Source organism: Dryobates pubescens, chromosome 25, assembly GCF_014839835.1.
Source record: "Dryobates pubescens isolate bDryPub1 chromosome 25, bDryPub1.pri, whole genome shotgun sequence".
Lineage (NCBI taxonomy): Eukaryota > Metazoa > Chordata > Aves > Piciformes > Picidae > Dryobates > Dryobates pubescens.
The window spans coordinates 15,846,345-15,868,535 of record NC_071636.1 but is presented as its reverse complement, the minus strand read 5'-3'; the positions used below and the strand labels follow the sequence as shown (position 1 = coordinate 15,868,535).

Below are 22,191 nucleotides of genomic sequence, written 5' to 3'. Positions count from 1 at the left end.
GCTTGGAAACATGGAGAGGTGTCTGAGTGAGGACAGGCATTCCAGACACAGCCCTCACACATGAGAAACAACCATGCTGAGGAGCCTGAAACCTGCAGCACCTTACACCTACAACTGCAGGGCAGCCTGAGAAATGGTCCTTGAAGGAGCTTGGAAAGCCTCTGTCCTTCCCCTTGTTCATGCATCTGGGGAATCCTTGCCTGCCCTGCTGCCTTTGAACAGCTGCAGCAATCCTGGTCAGGCGTAGGACAAGCTCAGTTTTTACTGTGGCAAACTCTTTCTACAGGGAGATTGGAGATTATCTGTGCTGGGCAATGGCCAGGCTTGCACCTGCACATCAGTCAAGGAGCAGTTTAGACCTGAGCAAGAGCTGGCAGAGCAAAGGCAAGTCACAGCACAAGCAGTAGGTACCTTCCAATGACTGAGCAGGGCCCTGCATCCGTGGCCACAGCTGCCCTCTTGTAGATGTGGCTGTCCCCCGAGCCTGGGCGCAGCCCCAGCAGCAGCCCCAGCAGCAGGATGAGCCCCAGCAGGGCTGCGGTCAGCACCCCGGCCACCACACAGCGTTTCTTCATCTTCCTGGGGAGGAGACAGCACCATCAGCAGGTAACCAGGCACAACAGCAGTCCTTTCATCCCCCTGCTTCCACAGCCTGTGTCACCCAGCTTCCTCCACAGCCTGTGTCACCCAGCTTCCTCCACAGCCTGTGTCACTACCTTCATCCATAACTTGTGTCACTTACCTTCATCCAGAACCTGTGTCACCTACCTTCATCCAGAACCTGTCACTCACCTTCTTCCCTATCCACTGTTTCCTGCTCTACCCCCAGCAGCCAACAGCTCTGCACATGAAGGGCAGCTGGGGAGGACTGGCCAGGAGAGGTGTGAGCCCAGTTCTGGCCTTGACAGTGACATCAAAGTGATGTCCTGTTTTGGAGTGGAATATCCAGAGAGGGGAATGTTCAAGGTGTCCTGGCCTGTTCCAGCAAAACAAATCCAAACTCATCACATTGACTTCTCCCTGTGTAGTGCAGCTTTGGGTTTTGCCATGAGTGCTGGGGTGGCAGCCAAGGTGCCCTTTGCCTCAGCCATCATAGAACCATAGAATTCATAGAATTGTTAGGGTTGGAAGGAACCTCAAGGATCATCCAGTTCCAAGCCCCCTGCCATGGGCAGGGACCCCTCACACTAGATCACTCTGTTCAGAGCCGCCTCCATCCTCAGAGAGGCCAATCGATGGTGGTGTGAATGGAGCCACCAGCCTCACCCATGGCTCTGCGGGTGGAGCCATAAGCCTCACCCATGGCATTGCAAGAGGAGCCACCAGCCTCACCCTCTGGGGATGTTCCCCAGCCCAAAGCAGAGCAAATCCCAGCAGCCAGAGCAACGCTTGGTGCCTTGCAGCAGTAGCACAAACAGAAGGAGCTGTGTGAGTGCCAGCTCTGAGCTAACTAAACAAAACAGGTCAGGCCAAGCCAAAACTCTCCTGAGAGGGAGATCAGCAGACAAGTCCCCCTCCACCTCACCCCCACTGCTGCCATTTAAACAGGAGACAGCCTGGTGAGTCTCAGCCTGAGCACTGCAGATGTCCCTCTCTGAGCCAAGCAGCTCAAACCTGGCTGTAAATCTCCTGGGGGTGCTGTGCTGTACACAGATGTCAGCTGAGGGCAGTCAAAGAGAAATGGATGAAACTTCTTCCCAGGTTCTAGAACTTGATTTACACTCAACTACTTCTAAAAGAGCCCAGTGGAGTGTTTGAGGAGCAATGACTGTGCAGGAGAACAGAGGAGCCTTTATGTGCCCGACAATAGCTCACACACAGGCTGAGAGTTTAAAGGCAGTTTTTGTTTGTTGGCAGAGAGAGCTCAGCTCCAGCACTGGCAGTCTCCTCCAGGCCTCACAAGGAGTGCCAGGGGATCTTTTATCTGTGCCCCAGCTAGGCAGGAGGTACTTTGTTTCATCTGAAGGCTGCTCTATGCTGGGCTGTCCTGCCAGCCCCGTGGCTGCTGTGTTAACCCCTGGGCTCCTGGCTGGGGCTGTGCAGTTCTCCACCACTGCCAGGCTCCTCTCAAGATTTCCTGCCTCACTGCCAGGCTCTTCTCAAGGTTTTCTGCCTCGTCAGGAAAGTTATTCTGAGAGCAGGAGAGGAGAAGGGGGAGCCTGAGGCGGTACCTCTGTCCTCTTTCACCTCCTCTCTGGATTTGGCTGGCACTCATGACCATCTCCTAGACCCAAAAGAGCTCCACTCTGAGTTCCTAGCACCCTGGTGAGTGCACAGACCTTGGGAGGGGGCCTCCAGCCCACCTCATAGCCTCAGGCGCAGCTCCTGGCCTGCCCCCAGCCCCTGGGGCAGTGGTAGGACTCACACCCCTGGGAGCAGGAGCAAGCAGAGAGACTGCAGTGAGGAAAGAGCCACTGCTGGGCACTGCACTGCATTGCCACACAGCCCTCTGGGACCCGAGTGGGGGCCAGAAAAACTGAAAGCTCTTAACAAGAGTGCATCTGGGCAACCTGGCAGAGTGGTGCTGCCGTGGAGTACCTCTCAAGAGTATTTGCAAGCCTGTGCTGTCCTCCTGCACGTATCCTTACCTACTGTTGCCCTTTGAATATCCTTCAGCAAGCAGTGAACCCCTTCCTAGGGACACTACATCCTTGCAGCAGCAACCCCTCCCTCTCTTCCCAAGCTCTCCAAAGTGCCTTTGGTGCTTGCACTGCTCTGCTCACCGAGATGAACCCGTGGAGACTCATTATGTTTGGACCCACAGCGCCAGAGGAATGCCGCAGCAATCATTGACTGGGTGAAGAGTCAAGAGCCCACACCTTTTGAAATGCAGATTTTAGCATCCCCAAAGGCCGTGTGTCACCAGCAGGATCATTCTGTCCAAATGGTGCAAGTGTGAGTTCTACCACACCTCATTGCTAGCTCTTAAGTGCTGATAGAGCAGCTGAGCAAATCTGTGCTCACCTGAAGTAGAAGCCACCTCCACATACCCTCACACTCCTCTTGCCTAACCAACTGTAACGCTGTGGTTCAAAAAGAGACTGGATTTGCACTGTGTCTGTACCTGGCAGCTCAAACCCAGACACTCCTGACAGATTCAGCTGGGACTGAGCTCTCTGCCAAGCATGACTGCCTGCCTGGCACTGCAAGGGCACCTGCTCGGCTCACATAGCTATTCTGAGGCAATCACAGCTACATCCTGCCTCAAACTACCACTGAAACACAGAATCACAGAAACATTCAGGTTGGAAGAGACCCTCAGGATCACCAAGTCCAACCCAGAACCCTACTCTACAAGGTTCACCCCTAACCCATATCCCCAAGGACCACATCCAAGCCACCTTTAAATACCTCCAGGCTTGGCGATCCCACCCCCTCCCTGGGCAGCACATTCCAATGCCTGACCACTCTTGCCATGAAATTTTCCCCCCTGGATTTATCTTGGATTAATACTCCAGCTGCACAGCCTGCTCTGCCCCCAGAGCAACACCCTCTGGCAGCAAGAATGGCAGAGCAGGAAGGCAGGGGTGAAGGAACATGCCCTCCATCACCAAACCTCACCGAGGCCCTTAAGCAACAAGTCTGCTTGCCAGGTCTAGGAGCACAGCTGCAGCTCAGAGGTTGCAGTTTAGCTGCTGCTGAACACTACAAGCAGTGCAGCACAAACCCCAGGGGCGAAGGAGAGAGCTGCACAAACTCGTCTCTAGACTCTGAGGACTTGGCTGCCAAGGCTTCTGCCACTGCTGATGTCTATGACCTCAGAGCAACCTTTGAACACAGGAGATAAATGCCCTGCCAGGACCCAGCATGGGAGCATCACAGCTTGGTGATTCAGCAAGGATTCAAGGCCACGTGCCCTAAGCCTGATTCCTACTCAGAAGTCCATCCTGCAAACACAAGAAGAAGCAAAGTCTGCCTGGGTGCTGCTCAGCACTGCTGGATGCTGTCTTTGGACCTACCAGGGGCAGTCAAGTGGTTAATTCCAGACCTGTCCAGTCCCTCTGCCTGAATCTAGGCTTTGGTTCACTGGATCTTCAATGACTGCATTCAGAGGGATGGTAGCTACACCACAATGACTCATTAACAAAGCTCGGCCTATCTCCAGGAGTTAAAGGTTTTGAGCACATAAACCATATTAAAACTACATCTTATTTTCTGTATCAACAGCAAAGTGGAGTTCTGCTGAGTATTTGCATTTGGTGGAACCAGCATTATCAAACAGGAGGTGTTTGGAAGGGGTTTAGCACTTGCCCATCCTTCAGAGGACCTTCAAGCACTCCTTTCAAGACACTGCATCAAGAGGGCAGGTCCCATCAGAGGACCAAGAGATCTTGAGCACAAAGAGAAGCTTTCTGGACAGCAGACTGGCACAGAAAACTCTCTGCAGGCTCAGGAGGGTTGGATGTATCCTGCTGCATCTGAGCAGTCTGAAGCTCAGAGTCCAGGCCAGGTTCAGGCAGTGACACCACTCTCGTGGACCCAACTTACTGATGTGAGCCCCATGATGAAGAGATGATGGCAGGGCCTGTTTTGCACTTCACAGCAAATGCAGGGCTCTCACATTATGCCCCTGAAGCAGGACTAGGGCACAAGAGTGCCTCTTTGTCACTGCATTTGTCTCAGCATGTGTGTGGTGGACAGGCTGGTAGCTCTAAGAACCCCCTGCTCCATATCATCATTCTCCAACTGCTGCTCTTTGCTCCCACTGAGAAAGTTTATCACAGTGAGCCACCAGAATGTGATAGCACAAGGGGCAATGGAGAGTAACTCCAGCACAAGAGGCTCCACCTCAAGAGGAGGAGGAACTTCTTCACTGTGAGGGTCACAGAGCACTGGAGCAGGCTGCCCAGAGAGGCTGTGGAGTCTCCTTCTCTGGAGACTTTCCATCCCCATCTGGATGCATTCCTGTGGGACCTGTGCTGGATGCTATGGTCCTGCTCTGGCAGGGGGGTTGGACTTGGTAATCTCTGGAGGTCCCTTCCAAGCCCTAACACCCTGTGAGCCTGTGAATGAAGCACTTTGCTAGGTCTTTCTTCAATGGCAATGGAGTTTCATTCCCTGGTGTGTTCTCATCAGCACAGAGCCAGAACAAGCTGGATGCTCCTCAGCAAGTTACTCTTTCACTTCTGCACAAGCAGAGGTGAAGATGGGGTCAGAGAAAGTTGTGAAACCCGGAGCTGTGGTTTCTTGTTCTGACAGGTGAAGAGGTTGCCCTGTCCAGGTTGTGCTCTGCACAGCTACCTCACTTCAGCTGCACACAGCCTTTGGGAACTGTCAAGCAGCTCTGCCTGGGCACCAATACAAAGACAGCCCTGTTTGTATCCCAGCTTTGCAAGTTTCAAGCAGCAAAACCACACCTCAAACAGTTACGTCTGATGCTTTGTTGCTTTGTTAATCTCAGCATCTCAACCCATTAGTAAATACCAAACAACAAACCCAGAAGTGCCTCCCGCAGGGCTTGCCACCACTTTTCATGTCTAATGTTCGGGGGGGGGGGGAGGGGATTTCAACCCACCACACACACTCACAGGATCACAGATCCCAGAATTGTTAGGGGTTGGAAGGGACCTCCAGAGATCATCAAGCCCAACCCCCCCTGCCAGAGCAGGAGCATAGAATCCAGCACAGGTTACACAGGAATGCATCCACACAGGGCTGGAAAGTCTCCAGAGACTCCACAACCTCTCTGGGCAGCCTGTTCCAGTGCTCTGTGACCCTCACACTGAAGAAGTTCCTCCTCCTGTTGAGGTGGAATCTCCTGTGCTGGAGTTTCTATCCATTGCCCCTTGTGGTATCCCAGGGTGCAGGTGAGCAGAGCCTGGCCCCTCCCTCTTGACCCCCAGCCCTCAGGTACTGATAAACATTTACTAAACCCCCACTCAGTCTTTTTCTCTCCAGACTAACCACCCCCAGGGCTCTCAGCCTCTCCTCATCAGGCAGTGCTCAGTCCCTTCAGCATCCTTGTAGCCCTCCCTTGGACTCTCTCCAGCAGATCCCTGTCCCTCTTGAAGTGGGGAGCCCAGAACTGGATGCAGTATTGCAGGTGAGGTCTCAGCAGGGCAGAGCAGAGCAGGAGGAGAACCTCCCTCGATGTGCTGGACACACTCCTCTGAATGCCCCCCAGGATCCCATTGGCCTTCTTGGCCACCAGGGCACATTGCTGTCCCATGCAGAACTTGCTGCCCACCAGGACTCCTCTTCTGAACCTCATCCACAAGTTACAGTGGCACAGAAGCAGCAGGGTGCAGCCTCCTGTCAGTCATGAGGCAGTGCCCTCTTGAAACAGCGCTGGCAGATACTGGAAAGCATCAGGCAGCCTGCAGGCACTTTGGGGAGCTTTTTGTGTTTGCTTCCTCCCACACCCCCCATTGATTTTTTTTCCTTCACAGGAATTTCATGAAGCAACACCAGCAGCGACTCAGCCAGCAGAGATCACACAATCACAGCCCTCGCCCAGACTCCTCCCGTTCAGGGCAGAACATGCAACCCAAGGTCTCCATTTCCTGGCAGTTTAACTAATGCATTATCGGAACTGAAGCTGTTTGGGGTGTCCTCAGCTTTCCCCACCAGGAAGTCGTTTCCCTCTAGCAGAGCAATGCTGCAATCCAACACTGCCTGAACATGAGCATCAGCCAGGATCCTGAGTGCCCAGAGGTGTCCATAAGCATGTGGGGCTTCATCCCACCAGCTAACAGTTTCTTTTCTGACCCCTTGCTGCACTCTTCCACATTTCAGAGTTAAGCACCAGCTGCATGGATCCTAATTTAAGCTAAATACCAGAAAAGAAGCACTGATGCACAAGAGATCAGTGCTGGGAAAGCCCTGGGAAAGGAGTCACTGCAGGAGACTTTGAAGAGAAAAGGTGATTTAGAAATTGCAGAAGTTGCCCTGCGTGCAATAGGTCAAACTGACTAAGAGCAGAGGCACAGTAGGTGGTTTTCAGTGTTGGAATTAATTAAGCAGATGTTTGTCCACAGCCAAAGCATCTCCCCCCTCCTCCAGGGAGAGGATGTTCCACTGTCAGGCACCTGCTCAAGGAGAAGCAGCCCACTGAAGCCCCATTCTATGGTCTGGCTTCCCATCATCATCCCGAGGGGCAGACTCCTCCCTGGGGCAAAGGTAAGTGAAAAGAAAGGTAACTGGGGATTGATTGAGCCTTCCTTGCCAGCAGCTTGGCCCTACGAGGAGAGGCTGAGGGAGCTGGGATTGTTTAGCCTGGAGAAGAGGAGGCTCAGGGGAGACCTTATTGCTCTCTCAACTACCTGAAGGGTGGGTGTAGCCAGGTGGGGGTTGGTCTCTTCTCCCAGGCACCCAGCACCAGAACAAGGGGACACAGTCTCAAGCTGTACCAGGGGAAGTTTAGGCTGGAGGTGAGGAGAAAGTTCTTCCCAGAGAGAGTTGTTAGCCATTGGAATGTGCTGCCCAGGGAGGTGGTGGAGTCACCATCCCTGAAGGTGTTCAGGAGGGGATTGGACGTGGCACTTGGTGCCATGGTTTAGTCATGGGGTCTGTGGTGACAGGTTGGACTTGATGATCTTTGAGGTCTCTTCCAACCTTGGTGATTCTGTGTTCTTCTCCCCACACAGGTGGCTGAAAGTGTGCTGTGGTGTGGCAGCTGAGGAGGCTCCTGGGTGCTGCTGATTGCTTTGCAGAGGAGACTGTGAGGTTCCTTTAACAGAGACCACTGGGATGTGCTCACAGGGAGAAAGTGGTGGTGAGGAAGCCTTTGGAAGCTGCGCTTCTCTCACATCAAGGATTCATGCTGCTGGCATATCCATGAAGCTGCTATGAAGCCAGTGGATTCTGATCCCTGTCAAGTGATTCTAATCCTAATGCTATTCCAGCTATGAAAGAGATCTAAACCTAAAGAAGGTGATGATTAGACAGGGGTGTAGAAATCTCACATGGATTGGGACAGCTTTGCTGGGGCATAGAGTACACATCTCAGCTTCTGAGAAGGGGCAGCACAAAGAGCTCGTTCCTGAGCTCTCCTTGCAGGGGTATTTCTGCATCTTGTGTCATCTTCTTCTGCCAGGCAGCTAGGATGGAGTGTGAAAGGAGTAGCAGCTTACTGCTGGTGCTCTGTTTTCAAGAGCACTTCCTTGGCTGATATAATAAAGGATATTAACTTTTATTCCCTATCTTCTGATTACTTTTCATAATAACTCAGCATGACAGCAGCAAAGAGCAGCTCATTCACATTTATCTAATTTCAAGGCCTATCTGACAATAAATGCTTCCACTCCTCCCTTCCAGGAAAAGGTGGCTGTCCTCTGTTCAGGGTTTGTCACCTTTTATCACTTTTCCTCACTCTATTACCTTTCTGCTGTGTAGACTCAGCCTTTACTCATAAACTTTCTCTCAGGTTCCAGAGTTTCCAAAACCTGCACCAATCTGCACCATTTATTTGCTAGCTTGATGAAGACCTTCCATCTTTGCAAAGCCTTTCTGCCAGGCCACCAAAGGGGCTGTGTTCTGCAGCTCTCAGACCTGCCCTTCCCTGCAGCACCAGCACCAGCTCAGCCACAGGCCCAGGCAGCTTCCCCTCAACCTCACCACGCTGGAATAAAAGAGGGGAGAGGGCTCCTGAAGGAAGAGAAGGGTAAAGAAGAGGAAATAACATGGGGGAAAGAAGAAAACCTAAGCTGATGGAAGGGGGAAACAAAGGAAGAGGGAACAAAGGATGGGAGGACAAAAAGCCCCTAAAAAGTAAGAAAGGGGGAAACCAAGAGGGAAAAGTAAATGATGGCCACTCACAAGACTGGAGGCTTCCTCCAGTTTAGCCTGACTGCTGCAGCTGGACCTGTACCTCACAGACACATGGAAGTTCTCAGATCACAGGTGAAGTTTGGACCTTTCTGCTGCTCTGCAGAGGGTTTATTTGATGTTGTTGACATAGCAGGTGGCTATTTATTTTATAGACTGTAGAGCATCTGGATGGGGGGGAGGGAAGTAACAAACTGGAGGTGTTCAGGAAGGGATTGGACGTGGCACTTGATGCCATGGTTTAGTAGTCATGAGGTCCTGGGTGACAGGTTGGACTTGATGATCTTTGAGGTCTCTTCCATCCTTATTGATTCTATGAAACAAAAGAAAACCTCAGGACTGCTTTCACTCAAGAGGTTCCCATAGACTCCAGCAGAACATGGGAAAGAGCTCAGGTGGCAACTGAAAGAAAATGAAAAGGACTCTTAGCTACCTGCTTACATCCACCTGCTGCTGCTAAATCAAGGACAGCTGAGTGTCTGAAATGCTGCTGAGCTCTTTGGAATAACTTTGCCTCTCCTGTGGCAGACAGATCAGGAGATGCAGTCCAGGACTGGGACCTTGTGCTGAATTAGAGAGGAGAGCCCTGGTCCCAGAGAGCTGCCCTCTGATGTGTCAGAAGGGCTTCAGCACAAACGAAACAGCCATATGAGGGCTGAGTGGCTTTCTGCTGGGGGTGATGCCCTTCTGCCACAAGACAGGCACCAGAGATGTTGGATTCAGCTTTAATAATCTGCATAAGATGGAGATATCATAGCATGAGAACCAGCCAAGAGCAGGAGCAGGTCTGGCTTTGAAGCACACACAGGAAAGGGCCATTCTTTTTGCTCTGGTGATGAGCACACAGTCTCCCAGGGGCTGTTCTGGTCCTCCAGGTGCCTAAATATTCCTTTTCCTGAATAGAATCTGCTTTTTCTTACAGAAATACAGTTCTTCTTGATAGTCTTTGCAACAGACCTTCCTGTACAAAGAATTCAACCTGGTCTGCTTGGTTTATTTCAGGACATTTCTTTCTTCTCCACTGGCCAGCTTACTCCCCTGACACAGCCTCTGCTGAGTGCTCTCCCTGCTCTGCAGCAGGAGCTCTGTTCCCTCCCACAGAATGATTCTTCCACTCCACTCTGCAGCTTTTCTGGCTCTGCATCTGCCCTTCCCCCTTCCTGCTAGGAAAGAAACCTGCCAGGGCTCGACTGCCCACCCCAAGAGGGTCTGCATCTTCCAAGTTACTGCTTAGAAGCACAGAATGATGTGGAGAGAAGAGGCATGGAAGGTGTGTGGATTTCAGCTCACTCCTTAGACACAGCTGTCTCTGAAGAGGACCACTTGCCAGCAGGACACTGCCTTAGTAAGAATTTCTCATCTTTAGGACCTCAAGAAATCTTTCTCCCACACAGTGGTGGTACACAGGGCACCTTGGAGGGGTTGAATGGTCCATGCAGAGATGACTTGATGGAGATGCCAGGTCACCAGACTTCCAGCTCTTTTCTCTGACCTCAGGCTCTGCCAGAAACCCCAATTCCTCTTGAAACCATCATGTCCTGCTGACTCTATCAAGCCACAGTGTTAAGATGCTCCTCTAAAAGGTGACTCAGTGGCTGTTCAGGCTGCCTGGACAGAGAGACCCTGCTGCCTGCAACCTGGCTTTCATGAATGGAGAGAATCCCAAGTCAACATAGTAGAACCAAGACCTGGTAATCCCTATAGAAGAGAGACACTTGCTCCTCGGACCTGAGCCTGAAGGCTTCTGACACAAAGGTGCACTGCAGTGAAGTGATTTTATGGAGCAAGAGTAGAAATGGGTAGATGCAGATTGTATGTTAGAAGGAATTTCTTCCCCATGAGGGTGGTGAGACACTGGCACAGGTTGCCCAGGGAGGTGGTGGAAGCCTCATCCCTGGAGGTTTTGAAGGCCAGATTGGATGTGGCTCTGAGCAACCTGATCTAGTGGAAAGTGTCCCTGCCTATGGCAGGGGGGTTGGAACTGGATGATCCTCAAGGTCCCTTCCACCCCTGACAATTCTGTGATTCTATGATCTGGAAAAGTCCCTAAGGAAGGGAAAGAAAGGTCTCCTTCACACCCCAGTCCCACCAAAGCATGGAGGCAGTCAGGTAAAGTCATGCTGTTTACTCACGATTGAAAGGCTCTCTTCTCCCTGAGTGCAGATCACCTTCAGCTGGTGACTCCCAACAGCAGGCTGCTCTGCCTTGGGGTTTTTTGGCCCTTATTCCTCAAGGGTGGCCAGAAGCAGGGATTTCAAAAGCAAGGCTGGCCACACAGAGCCGAGTGGCCACAAGGCTTTATATATGGGAGTGGTCAGGGAGGGAGCGTGATGTAATGAAGTCCTATCTTGGAGCAGTAAAGGCATGCCACCCTTCCCCCCTCCCTGTCCCTGCAGGGCTGCTGGTTCACAGGGCAAGCTGAGGACCGTGGTCAGAGGCTTTCCGTGCTGCACTTTCTCACAGTAAAGGCAGCAGCAGAGAGGGTGGAGGGTGAGGAAAGCTCTGCCCTGAACGGAGACAATACTTTGATGTTGGGTAGTCCCAGGAGTGGAGCTGTGCTGCCAAAGTTCTTTCTTCCCTTTTCTTCACACATCCAACAATAGCCTGCCAGTTGCTGGTGTTGCCCGTGGTGGAAGCCCTGGCAGCCAGGACAGCCTCTGCGCTGCAGCAGCCTCGTCCCCTGTCCCCATGCCCACCCTGTTAGGGCAAACCCCATCCCAGCGCCCTTCAAAGCTCCCTGGCACTGGAGTGCTGCCCAGCTCCACAGCCACGGGGGCTGGGAGCAATGTGGAGGAGAAGGAACCTGCATCCCATAAAAGGCAGCGTGCTGGACACTGACCTGGGAAGCTCTTGAGAGGCACATCCTGCCCTTCTCCATCAGAGGAAGTCTTGTGGCCTGTGAATGGAGAGGAAATCTCTCAAGGGTGTACCATTGCTCTCCAAAGGGAACATAACTCATGTGCAACTTCCTTCACCACAGGGCTGTTGATCTTTCCCTGCAGGGCTGGTTTGACCATGCAAAGCCATGCACAAGGTGGGACTGATTCAGAGCTCCTGAAACGCCTCTGGAAGAGCCGCAGAAGGGCGATGCCAAGTCTGCCAGAAGCTGTGCGTGTGGCTTCTCAGCAGGGGCAATGGGAAAAGGCAGGAGCCAGCCCAAGCTTTTCCAACGTGGAATTCACAGCTTTGCTGTCACCTACCAGCAAGGGCACCAAGATCTGCAGGATCATGTAACAGCAGCCAAACAAAGGCCACCAGCTCACAGAGCTGAAATCCTGCACTGACAGGAACCTCCACAGCTAGGTTTGGGTGGGGAAGGCAGATGTGGAAATGACTCTTCCAAGCAGAGCTGCTTGTGCAATGCAGAGTGACCTGGGCTGGAGAACCACCTTACTTTTTTTATCCCTCCCCAGCTTATTTTTCTGCTAGTCCCTTGTCCCAGCCTAGGTGAGGGAGCCATTTAAAACTCTGCAAGGCGTGTTCCTGTCCAGCAAATCACGACCCTAAGGAATGGGCCTGCCCTCACAGTGTCAAGGAGTTCCAAAGCAAGTACATATCTGAGATGGATCTCCTTCTAACTGCTAGGAGGGCTGCATAAGAGCTTCTCTTCGGATCTAGGACAAAGCAGCTGTCACAGTGAGCAAGATTTGCTCACTGTATTTGCATTCCCTTGCAAATCACATCAACATGGTCTCAGAAAACTCTTGTTCTGTTGTTTTGGAGGGGGCTGGCTTGCTGTCTGGGATCAAATCATCAATTTGTCCTGGTTGGAAAAGACCTCTAAGTTCATCAGAAGCCATTCACATGGAATTGTTCTGATATCCTTATCCAGAGAAGAAATCCACACCTCCCCTGGCAGGCACTTTTCAGTATGGGACACAGCTGCAGCAGATTCCATCCACCCCAAGGAAAGCTCCGCATGTGCTGAAGGTGAAGTGTGTCTCTGACAGGGTAGTTTGGAGGCAGCCTAAAGGCTCTGGGAGAGTGGCAGAAAGAGCATTAACCAACCTGTAAGAACCAAGAGGAATAAGGGGTCCCCCTCCCTTATTTCTCCACTGATCCATGGAAAGAGAGGGAGAGATTGCTGGGGACTCCGTGCAAAGCTGCCTACCAAGTAGCAGCCTCCAGTGGCACTCACAGGCAGATCCCCAAATTCCATAACCTCTCCTGTTTGCTAAATTCTTATCACCAACACCACAACATTTTTTACTGCTTAACAGCATTGCTGAGCTACTCTGAGGGCCAGGGAGCCTTACAAACCACTTTAGAGACAGGGCAACAGAGACAGCCTCAGCCAAGGCTTCTGAGCATCTCAGTGCCTGGGCTGCAATAAGGAGTCTTCCCCTCAGATTCCTTTAAGCATGTGGCCAGACATCACCTCTCTTCCCTGCCATGTGTCTGGCACACTCAGTAAACCCAGAGGCAGCTGGAAGTGACAAGCACTGACAAGGAGCTGCCTGCATGCTGCCTGCAGCTCTGTGGGCTGCTGTTTGCCCCCCAGTTTCTTCTGGCTTTGCTTTCTAACTCCCACAGTAAACAGGACATGAATAAAACATGAAGGTAGCTCTGGCTTCTTGTGAAAAAAAAAAAATGACAGCAAAGTAGATTGCAGCAGAGGGGCTGGGAAGAAGTTCAAAGTGTTTGCCACTTAATGGAAAACCGGCAGATCATTGCAGAAAGTTGTTGGGTGACTAATTGCTGTTAAAGTCCAACTAAAGCAAGAGGGCCCTAAAGCCAGAGGAGCAAGGAGTGCTCCCAGGAAGAGCCAAGGTCCACTGGACAGACCTCCACAAATTGCTTGTCCATTCTGCCTAAGGATCAGTGGGACTCAAAGAGGTGAGCCTCAGAAGTGATTCCAGGACATGAACCAACACTGAGCCGAAGCTCAGACCCACAGAGGTCTCTGCAGGCCCCCCCTAATCCTCACCCCAGAGAGAGCCCTGCTCCTCGGGAAGCCTCACAACTTCTTGTCTCCTTCTCAGCAGGTTATGCTGCAGGATCAGCTCTGAACAACAAAGGAAACTCGCAGCACAAAAGTCAGCACATCCTGGTAAGCCAGCAATCAGTCCTGATAGCCTTCCTATGCAAGCTTTCAACCGGACAACTCAGCAGCTCCTGCCCCAAAAACCGGGTCGGGGTGGCAGCCTCTCAGAGGGGGATGGGGCAAAGCAGCAGGGGCAAGAAGCAAGGCAGCCATCCCCAGATGTGTTATTTTCCCCTTGCCCCCCCCCCCCCCCCCCAGGTCTGTGGGTGCCTGTCTCCACCACTGCACGGCCACCTGGCTGACAGGGTGGTGGGAATCAACCCATCTGCAAGGGTGCTGCAGAAGCAGGGAGCCACTGCTGGCTGTTCAGGTTCTGCATGGGAAGAATTTGCACTGAGTCCCTGAGAAGGCTGTAGATAAGAAAGCACTAACCTGCACCCAGTGTGCAGGGGCTGTGTGCTGTGTACTTTGTCACTATGCCTCCACCAGTCTCCACAGGACAAACAGCTTTGGTGTGAACACCCAGAATCAAGAGTTTCAAGGGCTTGGGGAGCTCTGTTTGATACCAGGACCCCTTTGCCTGCTGTGGGCCGGTAAGGAGGGTGCTCAGCAGCAGCACAAACAGCTCACAGAACACTGCACAGGAAGATTGTGCCAGACGGCTCATGCTGTAAGAACCTGAACGTACATCTGTTCTATTCCAGCAGCTCTCAGCACCTCACACTCTGTTTGCTCCCCAGCAGATGACAGCCTCGGGAAATCGCAGGCTTTTCTCTAGTTCTGCACCTTCAAAGACCAGGATGTCTTCCACAGGTTGAGAGAAGAGGTACTACAAACAGAGGCACCCCCTGCATCATGAGAGCCACAGCAGCCAGTGCCACCAGGCACAAGTGGGCATTTGCAGAGTGGGACAAGCAGCTTCTCCAGGGCAAGTCCCTCACCACCTTCGGCAGACAGAGGGCTTCCCACAGGCTGGGGTGATATTCCCAGGCACTGCCCTCCCCCATCTCTCAGGTGTACATTCCCAGCTCTGGCTCTCTGATACCTAAGAAGATGGTTTAACCATTTTCTGGTAGTCAGCATGCCTCCCTTTCCCCACCTTGTTCTCTGCATCTTTGCCTGGCAGCACTGGGGAAGTGGAGCAGTTTGCTGGTGTGTAATGGGAGCTTTGAGGGAAACAGACTTTGGGGACTCAACGTCAGAGCTCCCTTGGCCAGAAGACAACTTTGAACTCCATCAGGGCAAGGCAGGGTTGTGCAGAGACAGAGACTAGGTAAAAGAAGCTCCTTATTGTCTCTTCAAGAAAGCAGGAAGGAGCAGGGAAGAGGGGCAGAGTCCAGGGCTCAGGCTGGTTGTTCAGATCTGAGGCTACCAGAAACGTTGGCTGCTCTTGAAAGGGCTTCCTGCCTCCTCCATACTGCCCTGGCTGCCTCACTGGCCTCTGCCACCGAGATCCCACCAGCTTCAGGCTAATTTGGGCTCCTGGAGAAGAGGACAGGAACACAATGGTAACAGGAATGAAGAGCAACAGGGAGGATGATGCCCAGGAGACTCAGCCTTATCAAGGAACAATGCTATATCAAAGACAGGGAAGAGCCTTTTATAAACCCCACAACTGAGCCAAATCCTGCAGGCTTTACAAGTTGCCCCCCCCCCCCAAGGAATCACATCATTTAGACTGCCCCAAAGGGGAAGCAGGTCAGGCTGTGTGCCAGACGTGCTGCACACAGCAGGAACCTCCCCACTGCCTGGTTGCTGTTTGCCCTCTGTGCCTGCTTTTTAATGACTGATCCTGTTTGCAAAGCATCTCTTATAGAAAAGACAAATTGCATTACTCTCAGCTTATTAAAATCACACTCAGAGTGTCTCAGCTGCTAATTACACCCAGGCAGCAGTGTCACTGTAATTAAAGCTGGGACACACGTTTGGGGAGCCGGGACCTAGCTGCCACATAACCGCTTCCCTGCACCGCTCCAACCAGCCAGGCTGGCCAGAGCCAGGCTCAGCCATGAGCCCTGCCCTGGCACCGACCACTCCATGGTACTCAGGCACACTAGAAGATGATGCACACAAGGCTGAGCATCTCCTCAGCACAGGGGCATGAGTGCTCTGGTTACAGCTGGGCACCCACGCTGGCTCTGCTGCATGTGCGGGGGCTGAGCGAAGGGAAGCACACAGCCTTGGCACTGAGGCTGGGGGACTGAGAGGGGCTTGGCTTCTGTTTCTGCTGCTAAACTATTGCAATAAATCACTTGCCTGTCTGAGCCTCCATTTCCTTGCATGCAGAACAGAGATGTGGGGCTTCTCTGTCAGTTAAGGGGCCCTGGGGACAGACTACAGAAAGGCCTCTTGCTGGCACATCTCTCACATGAACACCAACACAGCACTCTGGCACACCAACAGTCATGACAGTGAATTACAGAGGGAAGGTGTGAAGTGCTGGAGACCATGAGTCCCAAAGAACTCAGAGACAGCAGCAAAGGAGTTTACAGTCCTGTGAGAAGCCAGGAGCTTGCTGGAGAGCCCATCCTGCCCTGAACTGGTGGGTCTCAGGAGAAGAGCAGCTGCAGGTGTGCCAAGAGCTAGGAGCCCCTGAGCCCAGGCCCCTCAGAAACAGGGCACAGCTGGGGCCAGTTCAGCTTCAGGCAGGTTGGGGCTGCCACCAGCACTGGCCTCCAGCTGTGGAGGGGATGCTTTGGAGGACACCACCTCCAGGAAGAGGGAGCACTGATTAGGGAAAGCAGATAAACGCTGGTATCTGTTTCAAGATGGGTTTCCTTCCCACTGAAATCCTCACAGTTTCAGTGCTCAGCAGGATGCAAACACATCCTTAAATGACTTCCTGGAGCCCCAGTTTCAAAGACGAGTCCCTTCAAAAGCAGTAACGTGCCAAGATCAATAGCAGCCCCAGGAGAGCTCAGAGCACGCCAGCTCCAAACCCACTGAGCTCTCAGTACAGCAAATCACCTCTCAGATGCTGAGGGGAAGCTCTGTCTTTCCACTTGTGAAAAGGCCACTGAGGCTTCCCAGGCAATCAGGCTTCCTTCTAAGTGCGGAGACAAAAAGCAAAGGAGTAGGCGTGGTACCTGTCAGAAACGGCAGGATGTGCCTGTGCAATAGATCCTGGAGAGGCAAACCTGCCTCTGCTCCCTTCACAGGGAGCAAACCCAGCAGATGCAGCCCACAAACCAAGAGGAGCAGAGGTCACAGACTCCTGGATGTGGTCCTGAGAACAAGAATATATTCATTTTCTCCTTGAATGGATTTCACTGCTAACTCCCTAAGGTCACGAATCAGGTGTGGGAAGCAGAGATCAGACCAGTTGCAAGGTACAAGGGAAGACCAAATGATCAGCCTCTTCATGGGGAAGAAGCTGAGTGGGTGTCCAGCATATTCAATGTTAATTTACTTGTGGCCCAGCAAATGAAATGGCAGAAAGCATTGTTTGGATCTAGCAAAGGAACTGTCAAAGAGTTTGTGGAAAACTCGAAAACAGCTGTGAAAGTAAGAGCAGATGAACAGCAAGTGAGAGCAGATGAAGCTCAGTAATAGACCAGGCTGAAGGACAGATACATGCTGATGGGTTAGAGCTGTGAGAGCTCAGTTTCACCACCATTAAATATCTCGTGCACCGTGGTGAGAAGAAATGCAGCAAGAAGGAAGCAGGGATTTGTTAGCTCCTGATTCATCCTCTCTCATAAGAGCTTGCACATGAAGCTGGGTCTGTAAAGAGGAAAAGTATTCCTTTGAAAAGGCTCAAGAGGACAGAGGCAGAGGTTCAGAATCAAAGCTGGCAAACCAAGGAGCAGCTAGAGAAGCTTTTTGAGAAAGCAAGAGCAGAGTCCAAGCAACTTACCTAAGAAATGGTGGAACACAAAGGTTATGCCCCCAGCCTGTGCTCATACTGAAACTCAAAGTGGGTCATGGGCTGGGGAGCTCACTCAAGTACACTGAGATCTCTCCAAGGAGCAGAATTCCCGGTCTGGCACGGGTCAGTTGTCTGGCACAGGTCGGCACTCCGTCCCTGGCACACGTGTGCAGCACCCCGGCGTGCCTCGGCAGCGCAGGATTCCCGGGAGCTTCGAGCCTGCCTCTAGCGACCTACAGGCTCTGGCAGCGTGGGATCAGCCAGCCTCGCCTCACCTCCAGCCTCCCTCCCGGCAGGGTGGCTCTCCCAGACACACCTGCGCGCTGCGATCCTACCTGGGATTTTTGCAGGCGGGCAGCGCCGCATCGGAGGGGTCCTCCCAGCACAGGGAGGGGAGAGCCTCTTCTGCGGAGCCGCCGGGCTGTGCCCTGCGGGGGAGAGGCTGGGTCAGTCCCAGTTCTTGTGCCGGGCACTAGGTGGCACAGATGGCAGGAAATTCAATGGTACCCAGCCTTGCCATCTGCGGCTGGGGGTCTGCCAGCTGTCCAAAAGAGGTGGCTGCCACAGCAGCCCTTTGGGGGGATCCCCTCCACGGGGTGCCCCACTTGCCACTGCTCTGCAGCATTCCCTCAGCATCCCACCCTATCCTGTCCAGCCCAGGGGTCTCCCGTGCTGCACCAAAGCTGCAAGGGCCATGGCTTTCAACCATGCCCCTGCCTCCTGGATGGGACCTGCTGTTCTTCACCAAGCACAGGCTGGCAAACACCTGGGTCGTAGAGCAACCCCTGGGCTCAAGCTGCATCAAAAAGAGAGTGGGAATCCTCCCTGGGACCAGCTGCTCTGTGTCTCTGTGAGGCTGAACCTGACTCCAGGGAGTGGGGGGAGTGATGCCAAGGGCCAGGTACCCTTCAGCAGCCCCTCTGGGTTCAGGGTAGGTCTGGGGAACAGCATCCTGGCACCTTTTCTTTGCCCTGTGGGCTGATGGTTCAGAGCAGGGAGGTGCTCGGTCACTGCTCCCACAACCATCTTTTACAAGGTCAGCTCCTCTAAAGCAGCTCGCTTTTCCCTCTGGATTTCTTCCTTTTCAGCACTGCTGCCTGCAGTCAATGAGGCAGGAGCTGTGTCTGGGAGCCTTCCCAGCCTCCTCTTCCTCCATTTCTCTAAGGTGTGGATGAAATTCCTGACAAGTGAACTGTGTGGCCCGACGCGATGAGGCAAACTGCTGTGGTCAGCACAGGAAAAGCCAAACCATTGCTTTGGTGAGGAAACAAGTGGAGGAAGGTGAAGGTTGCCTGCTGCCTCTGCTGTTCTGATGTGAGAAATTGCCCTGACCTGGAAGGTTTTGCACCTGGTGAAGATCACAGGCTCCGAGAGCCTGCCTGGGAAGGCTGCAGCTGTGGCACCACACGAGGGATGCTGCGGACGGCACTGAAGTGAGCAGCGAGCTCACAAGGCAGAAGGGGCACATGTTGGGGTTAGCCAAACCAAACCTGAACCTGGCAAAGCCCAAAAGAGCTTTTGTGCTGAGCATCTCAGCGGTGCCAGGGATTAGTGACACAGAAAAGATTCCCAGAAAGAGGCTGCATGCCAAAGGCAACAGCACTGGGCAGGCTGCACTGCACCTCAAGGTGGGCAGCACTACCTTTTCCTGTCTGCTCATGGCACTGCCCTGCAGAATGAAGTGGCTCCAGGGATCTCCCAGCTTGAAACCCCACAGGGTGAATCCCTTAGGCTGTCTTAGGGAAGAGACAAAACATCAGATAGTAGCTGTATGAGATCCAGATCCATCAGTGCTGTAAAGAGGGGAGCAGGACAGCTTGGCTCAGTGGCTCTCATCTTATCTGGAGTGGGTGACATTGGTGACCAGGGCTCAAGCTGGAGGGAGGCTCAGGCTAGCTCCAAGGAGCAGCTCCAGGCCAGTGTCCAGAGGCTGGCTGAGCAGTCCAGAAGAGCCAGCTAAGCCCCTGCTGCACTGGGCTTTCACTGACAAACTTGGAGACCAGCTTCTGAACACGCATCTCAGTGCAGATGCTGAGTTACTGGCATGTAACAAGCAGGCTCTGAAAGGTTCCTGGCCAGAGGAGGAAATGCTGAGAAGGCTTTTATGCTCCAGTTCCCACTTCAAGCCTTTACAGGCTGATCAAAAGCACAAGGTGTTACAGAGGTGTTACAAGCAGGCTTCTGCTACTCCTCTACTGCTCCTTAAGTGCTTGGGTTATTTTAGCTGAGAGATGCCTTTTAGCCTTTGATTACACCAGGAGAAAAGCCAGTCAAGCTGAAGAGAAATAAACCCAGCTGGTGGCTTTTCCAGGCCTGCCAGGAACTGTAAACAAGTTCTTTTTAAAAGCACTTTGAAAAGTGCTGAGGTCTTCGGAGAAGATGAAAGCCTGAGTCAGTGGCTGCCATCCTCCTCAGCAGGAGGACATCTGATGTGTCATCCTGATGGGCTGGACTGGGTTCACTCTGCCAGAGACACTGAGGGTTGAGAGCATTGAGCCTCCCATACAGACACAGCTCAAAGCATTCAGAGGAATGTGACCAGCAGATCCAGGGAGGCTCTTCTCCTGCTTTGCCCTGGTGTGATCTCACCTGCAATATTGCATCCAGTTCTGGGCTCCCCAGCTCAAGAGGGACAGGGATCTGCTGGAGAGAGTCCAAGGGAGGGTGACAAGGATGCTGAAGGGACTGAGCACTGCCTGGTGAGGAGAGGCTGAGAGCCCTGGGGGTGGTTAGTCTGGAGAGGAGAAGGGATTTAATCAATGTCTATCAATATCTGAGGCCTGGAGGTCAAGAGGGAGGGGACAGGCTCTGCTCACCTGCACCCTGGGATAGCACAAGGGGATAGACACTCCAGCACAGGAGATTCCACCTCAACAGGAGGAGGAACTTCTTCACTGTGAGGGTCACAGAGCACTGGAGCAGGCTGCCCAGAGAGGTTGTGGAGTCTCCTTCTCTGGAGACTTTCCATCCCCATCTGGATGTGTTCCTGTGCGACTTGTGCTGGATTCTATGGTCCTGCTCTGGCAGGGGATTGAACTTGATGATCTCTGGAGGTCCCTTCCAACCCCTAACATCCTGTGAGCTTATGAAAGTAGCTGCCAGCAGGCACATGTTGTGCCTGCTCAGATCTGACCTCCACCTTCTGGCTGGCTGCCCTCCAGCACTGGTCCAGACAGTCCCTTGCAGGCTTGAGGTTGCTCCCAGCTCTGCTGCTTAAGATGCTCAAAGCCAACACAATCTGTGTACTTAGTGGTTTCAAACTCCACAAGAAGCTTAGCAGCACCAGGCACTGTCATCAGTCTCTCCTCTATGGGCTTAAGAAGGTTTAAATTCTTTTATGACACTGTAGCTCCAGCCCATAGGCTTAAACTGTGGAGGTTCCTTCTAAGTCAGGCTTTCTGAAAGCTCTTCAGAAATATCTCTGAGACACACACAAAGGGAGTCCAGAGGGACCTAGCAGAGCAGATGTTTCTGCTTCTTAAAGTGTGGAAACAGGAGAGCCCTGTGGTAAAGAGCATTTTAAGTCCTTGTAGGGCTTCATCATGTCTTAGATCAGGTTCTCAAATGGTCAAATGCCTGAAGAGGTCCCAGGGCTTTCCCCTACACCTCCCATCTGAAAGCATCAGCAGGCAAGCAGCCACCGCTGGGCCCCAAAAGGCAAGTGGCTGAATGGCCACAGAGTGCCCCAGAGGTTTCACTTTCCCTCTTTGCTTCATTAACTGCAATTGCTCTGCTTCGGTTTCACTCCACTGCCCCCCTCCCACAGGCTGATCAAAGGCACAAGGTGTTACAGGGGGAACCTTGTGTGCCGGTGACTTTCCCTCCCCTTTCTGCAGGGCTTCCTAAGGGACTTGTGGGTCTGCCAGGGGAAGGCAGAGAGCTGGGGAGGACAGAAAAGGTGTCTGGCAAGATGTGCAGGACCAGCCGGCAACCGAGAAGTGGAGAAGGTGGAGGGAAAGAGCAGGGAAGTGCAAGCCTGGGTTAGAATGTGAGAAGAGCCAAGGGCTCTTCTGGATCCTGGCCTGTATCAGAAACAGTGTGGCCAGCAGGAGCAGGGAAGTCATTGTGCCCTGTGCTCAGCACTGGTTAGGCCACACCTTGAGTCCTGTGTCCAGTTCTGGGCCCCACAGTTTAGGAAAGATGTTGAGTTGCTGGAAGGTGTCCAGAGAAGGGCAACAAAGCTGGGGAGGGGTCTGGGGCAGCTGAGGGAGCTGGGGTTGCTTATCCTGGAGGAGGCTCAGCGCAGACCTTATTGCTGTCTACAACTCCCTGAAGGGAGGTTGTAGCCAGGTGGGGGTTGGTCTCTTCTCCCGGGCAAGCAGCACCAGAACAAGAGGACACAGTCTTAAGCTGCACCAGGGGAGGTTTAGGCTGGATGTTAGGAAGAAGTTCTTCATAGAAGGAGTGATTGGCCATTGGAATGTGCTACCCAGGGAAGTGGTGGAGTCACCATCCCTGGAGGTGTTTAGGAAGAAACTGGATGAGGCACTTGGTGCCATGGTTTAGTTGATTAGATGGTGTTGGACGATAAGTTGGACTCGATCTTGAAGGTCTCTTCCAACCTGATTTATTG

General features: G+C 52.8%; 1 protein-coding gene across 3 annotated transcripts in view; it reads right to left on the bottom strand.

Annotated features, from left to right (window-relative positions):
- Positions 1 to 18,037, bottom strand: part of GGT1 (gamma-glutamyltransferase 1) — a 31,139-nt gene extending 13,102 nt beyond the window's left edge. Inside the window, exons 1-3 of one of the 3 annotated variants that reach the window (XM_054173192.1) lie at positions 17,607 to 17,664; positions 11,606 to 11,662; positions 412 to 579 (exon numbers count right to left, since the gene is read on the bottom strand). In XM_054173192.1, the coding sequence (XP_054029167.1) occupies positions 412 to 575 (164 nt within the window). In that variant the 5' untranslated portion in view covers positions 576 to 579; positions 11,606 to 11,662; positions 17,607 to 17,664. Of the gene's footprint in view, positions 1 to 411; positions 580 to 2,819; positions 2,880 to 11,605; positions 11,663 to 17,606 lie in introns of those variants that run through there. The other 2 variants (XM_054173191.1, XM_009910952.2) reach the window with 2 other exon arrangements.
- Between the last annotated feature and the right edge of the window lie 4,154 nt (positions 18,038 to 22,191).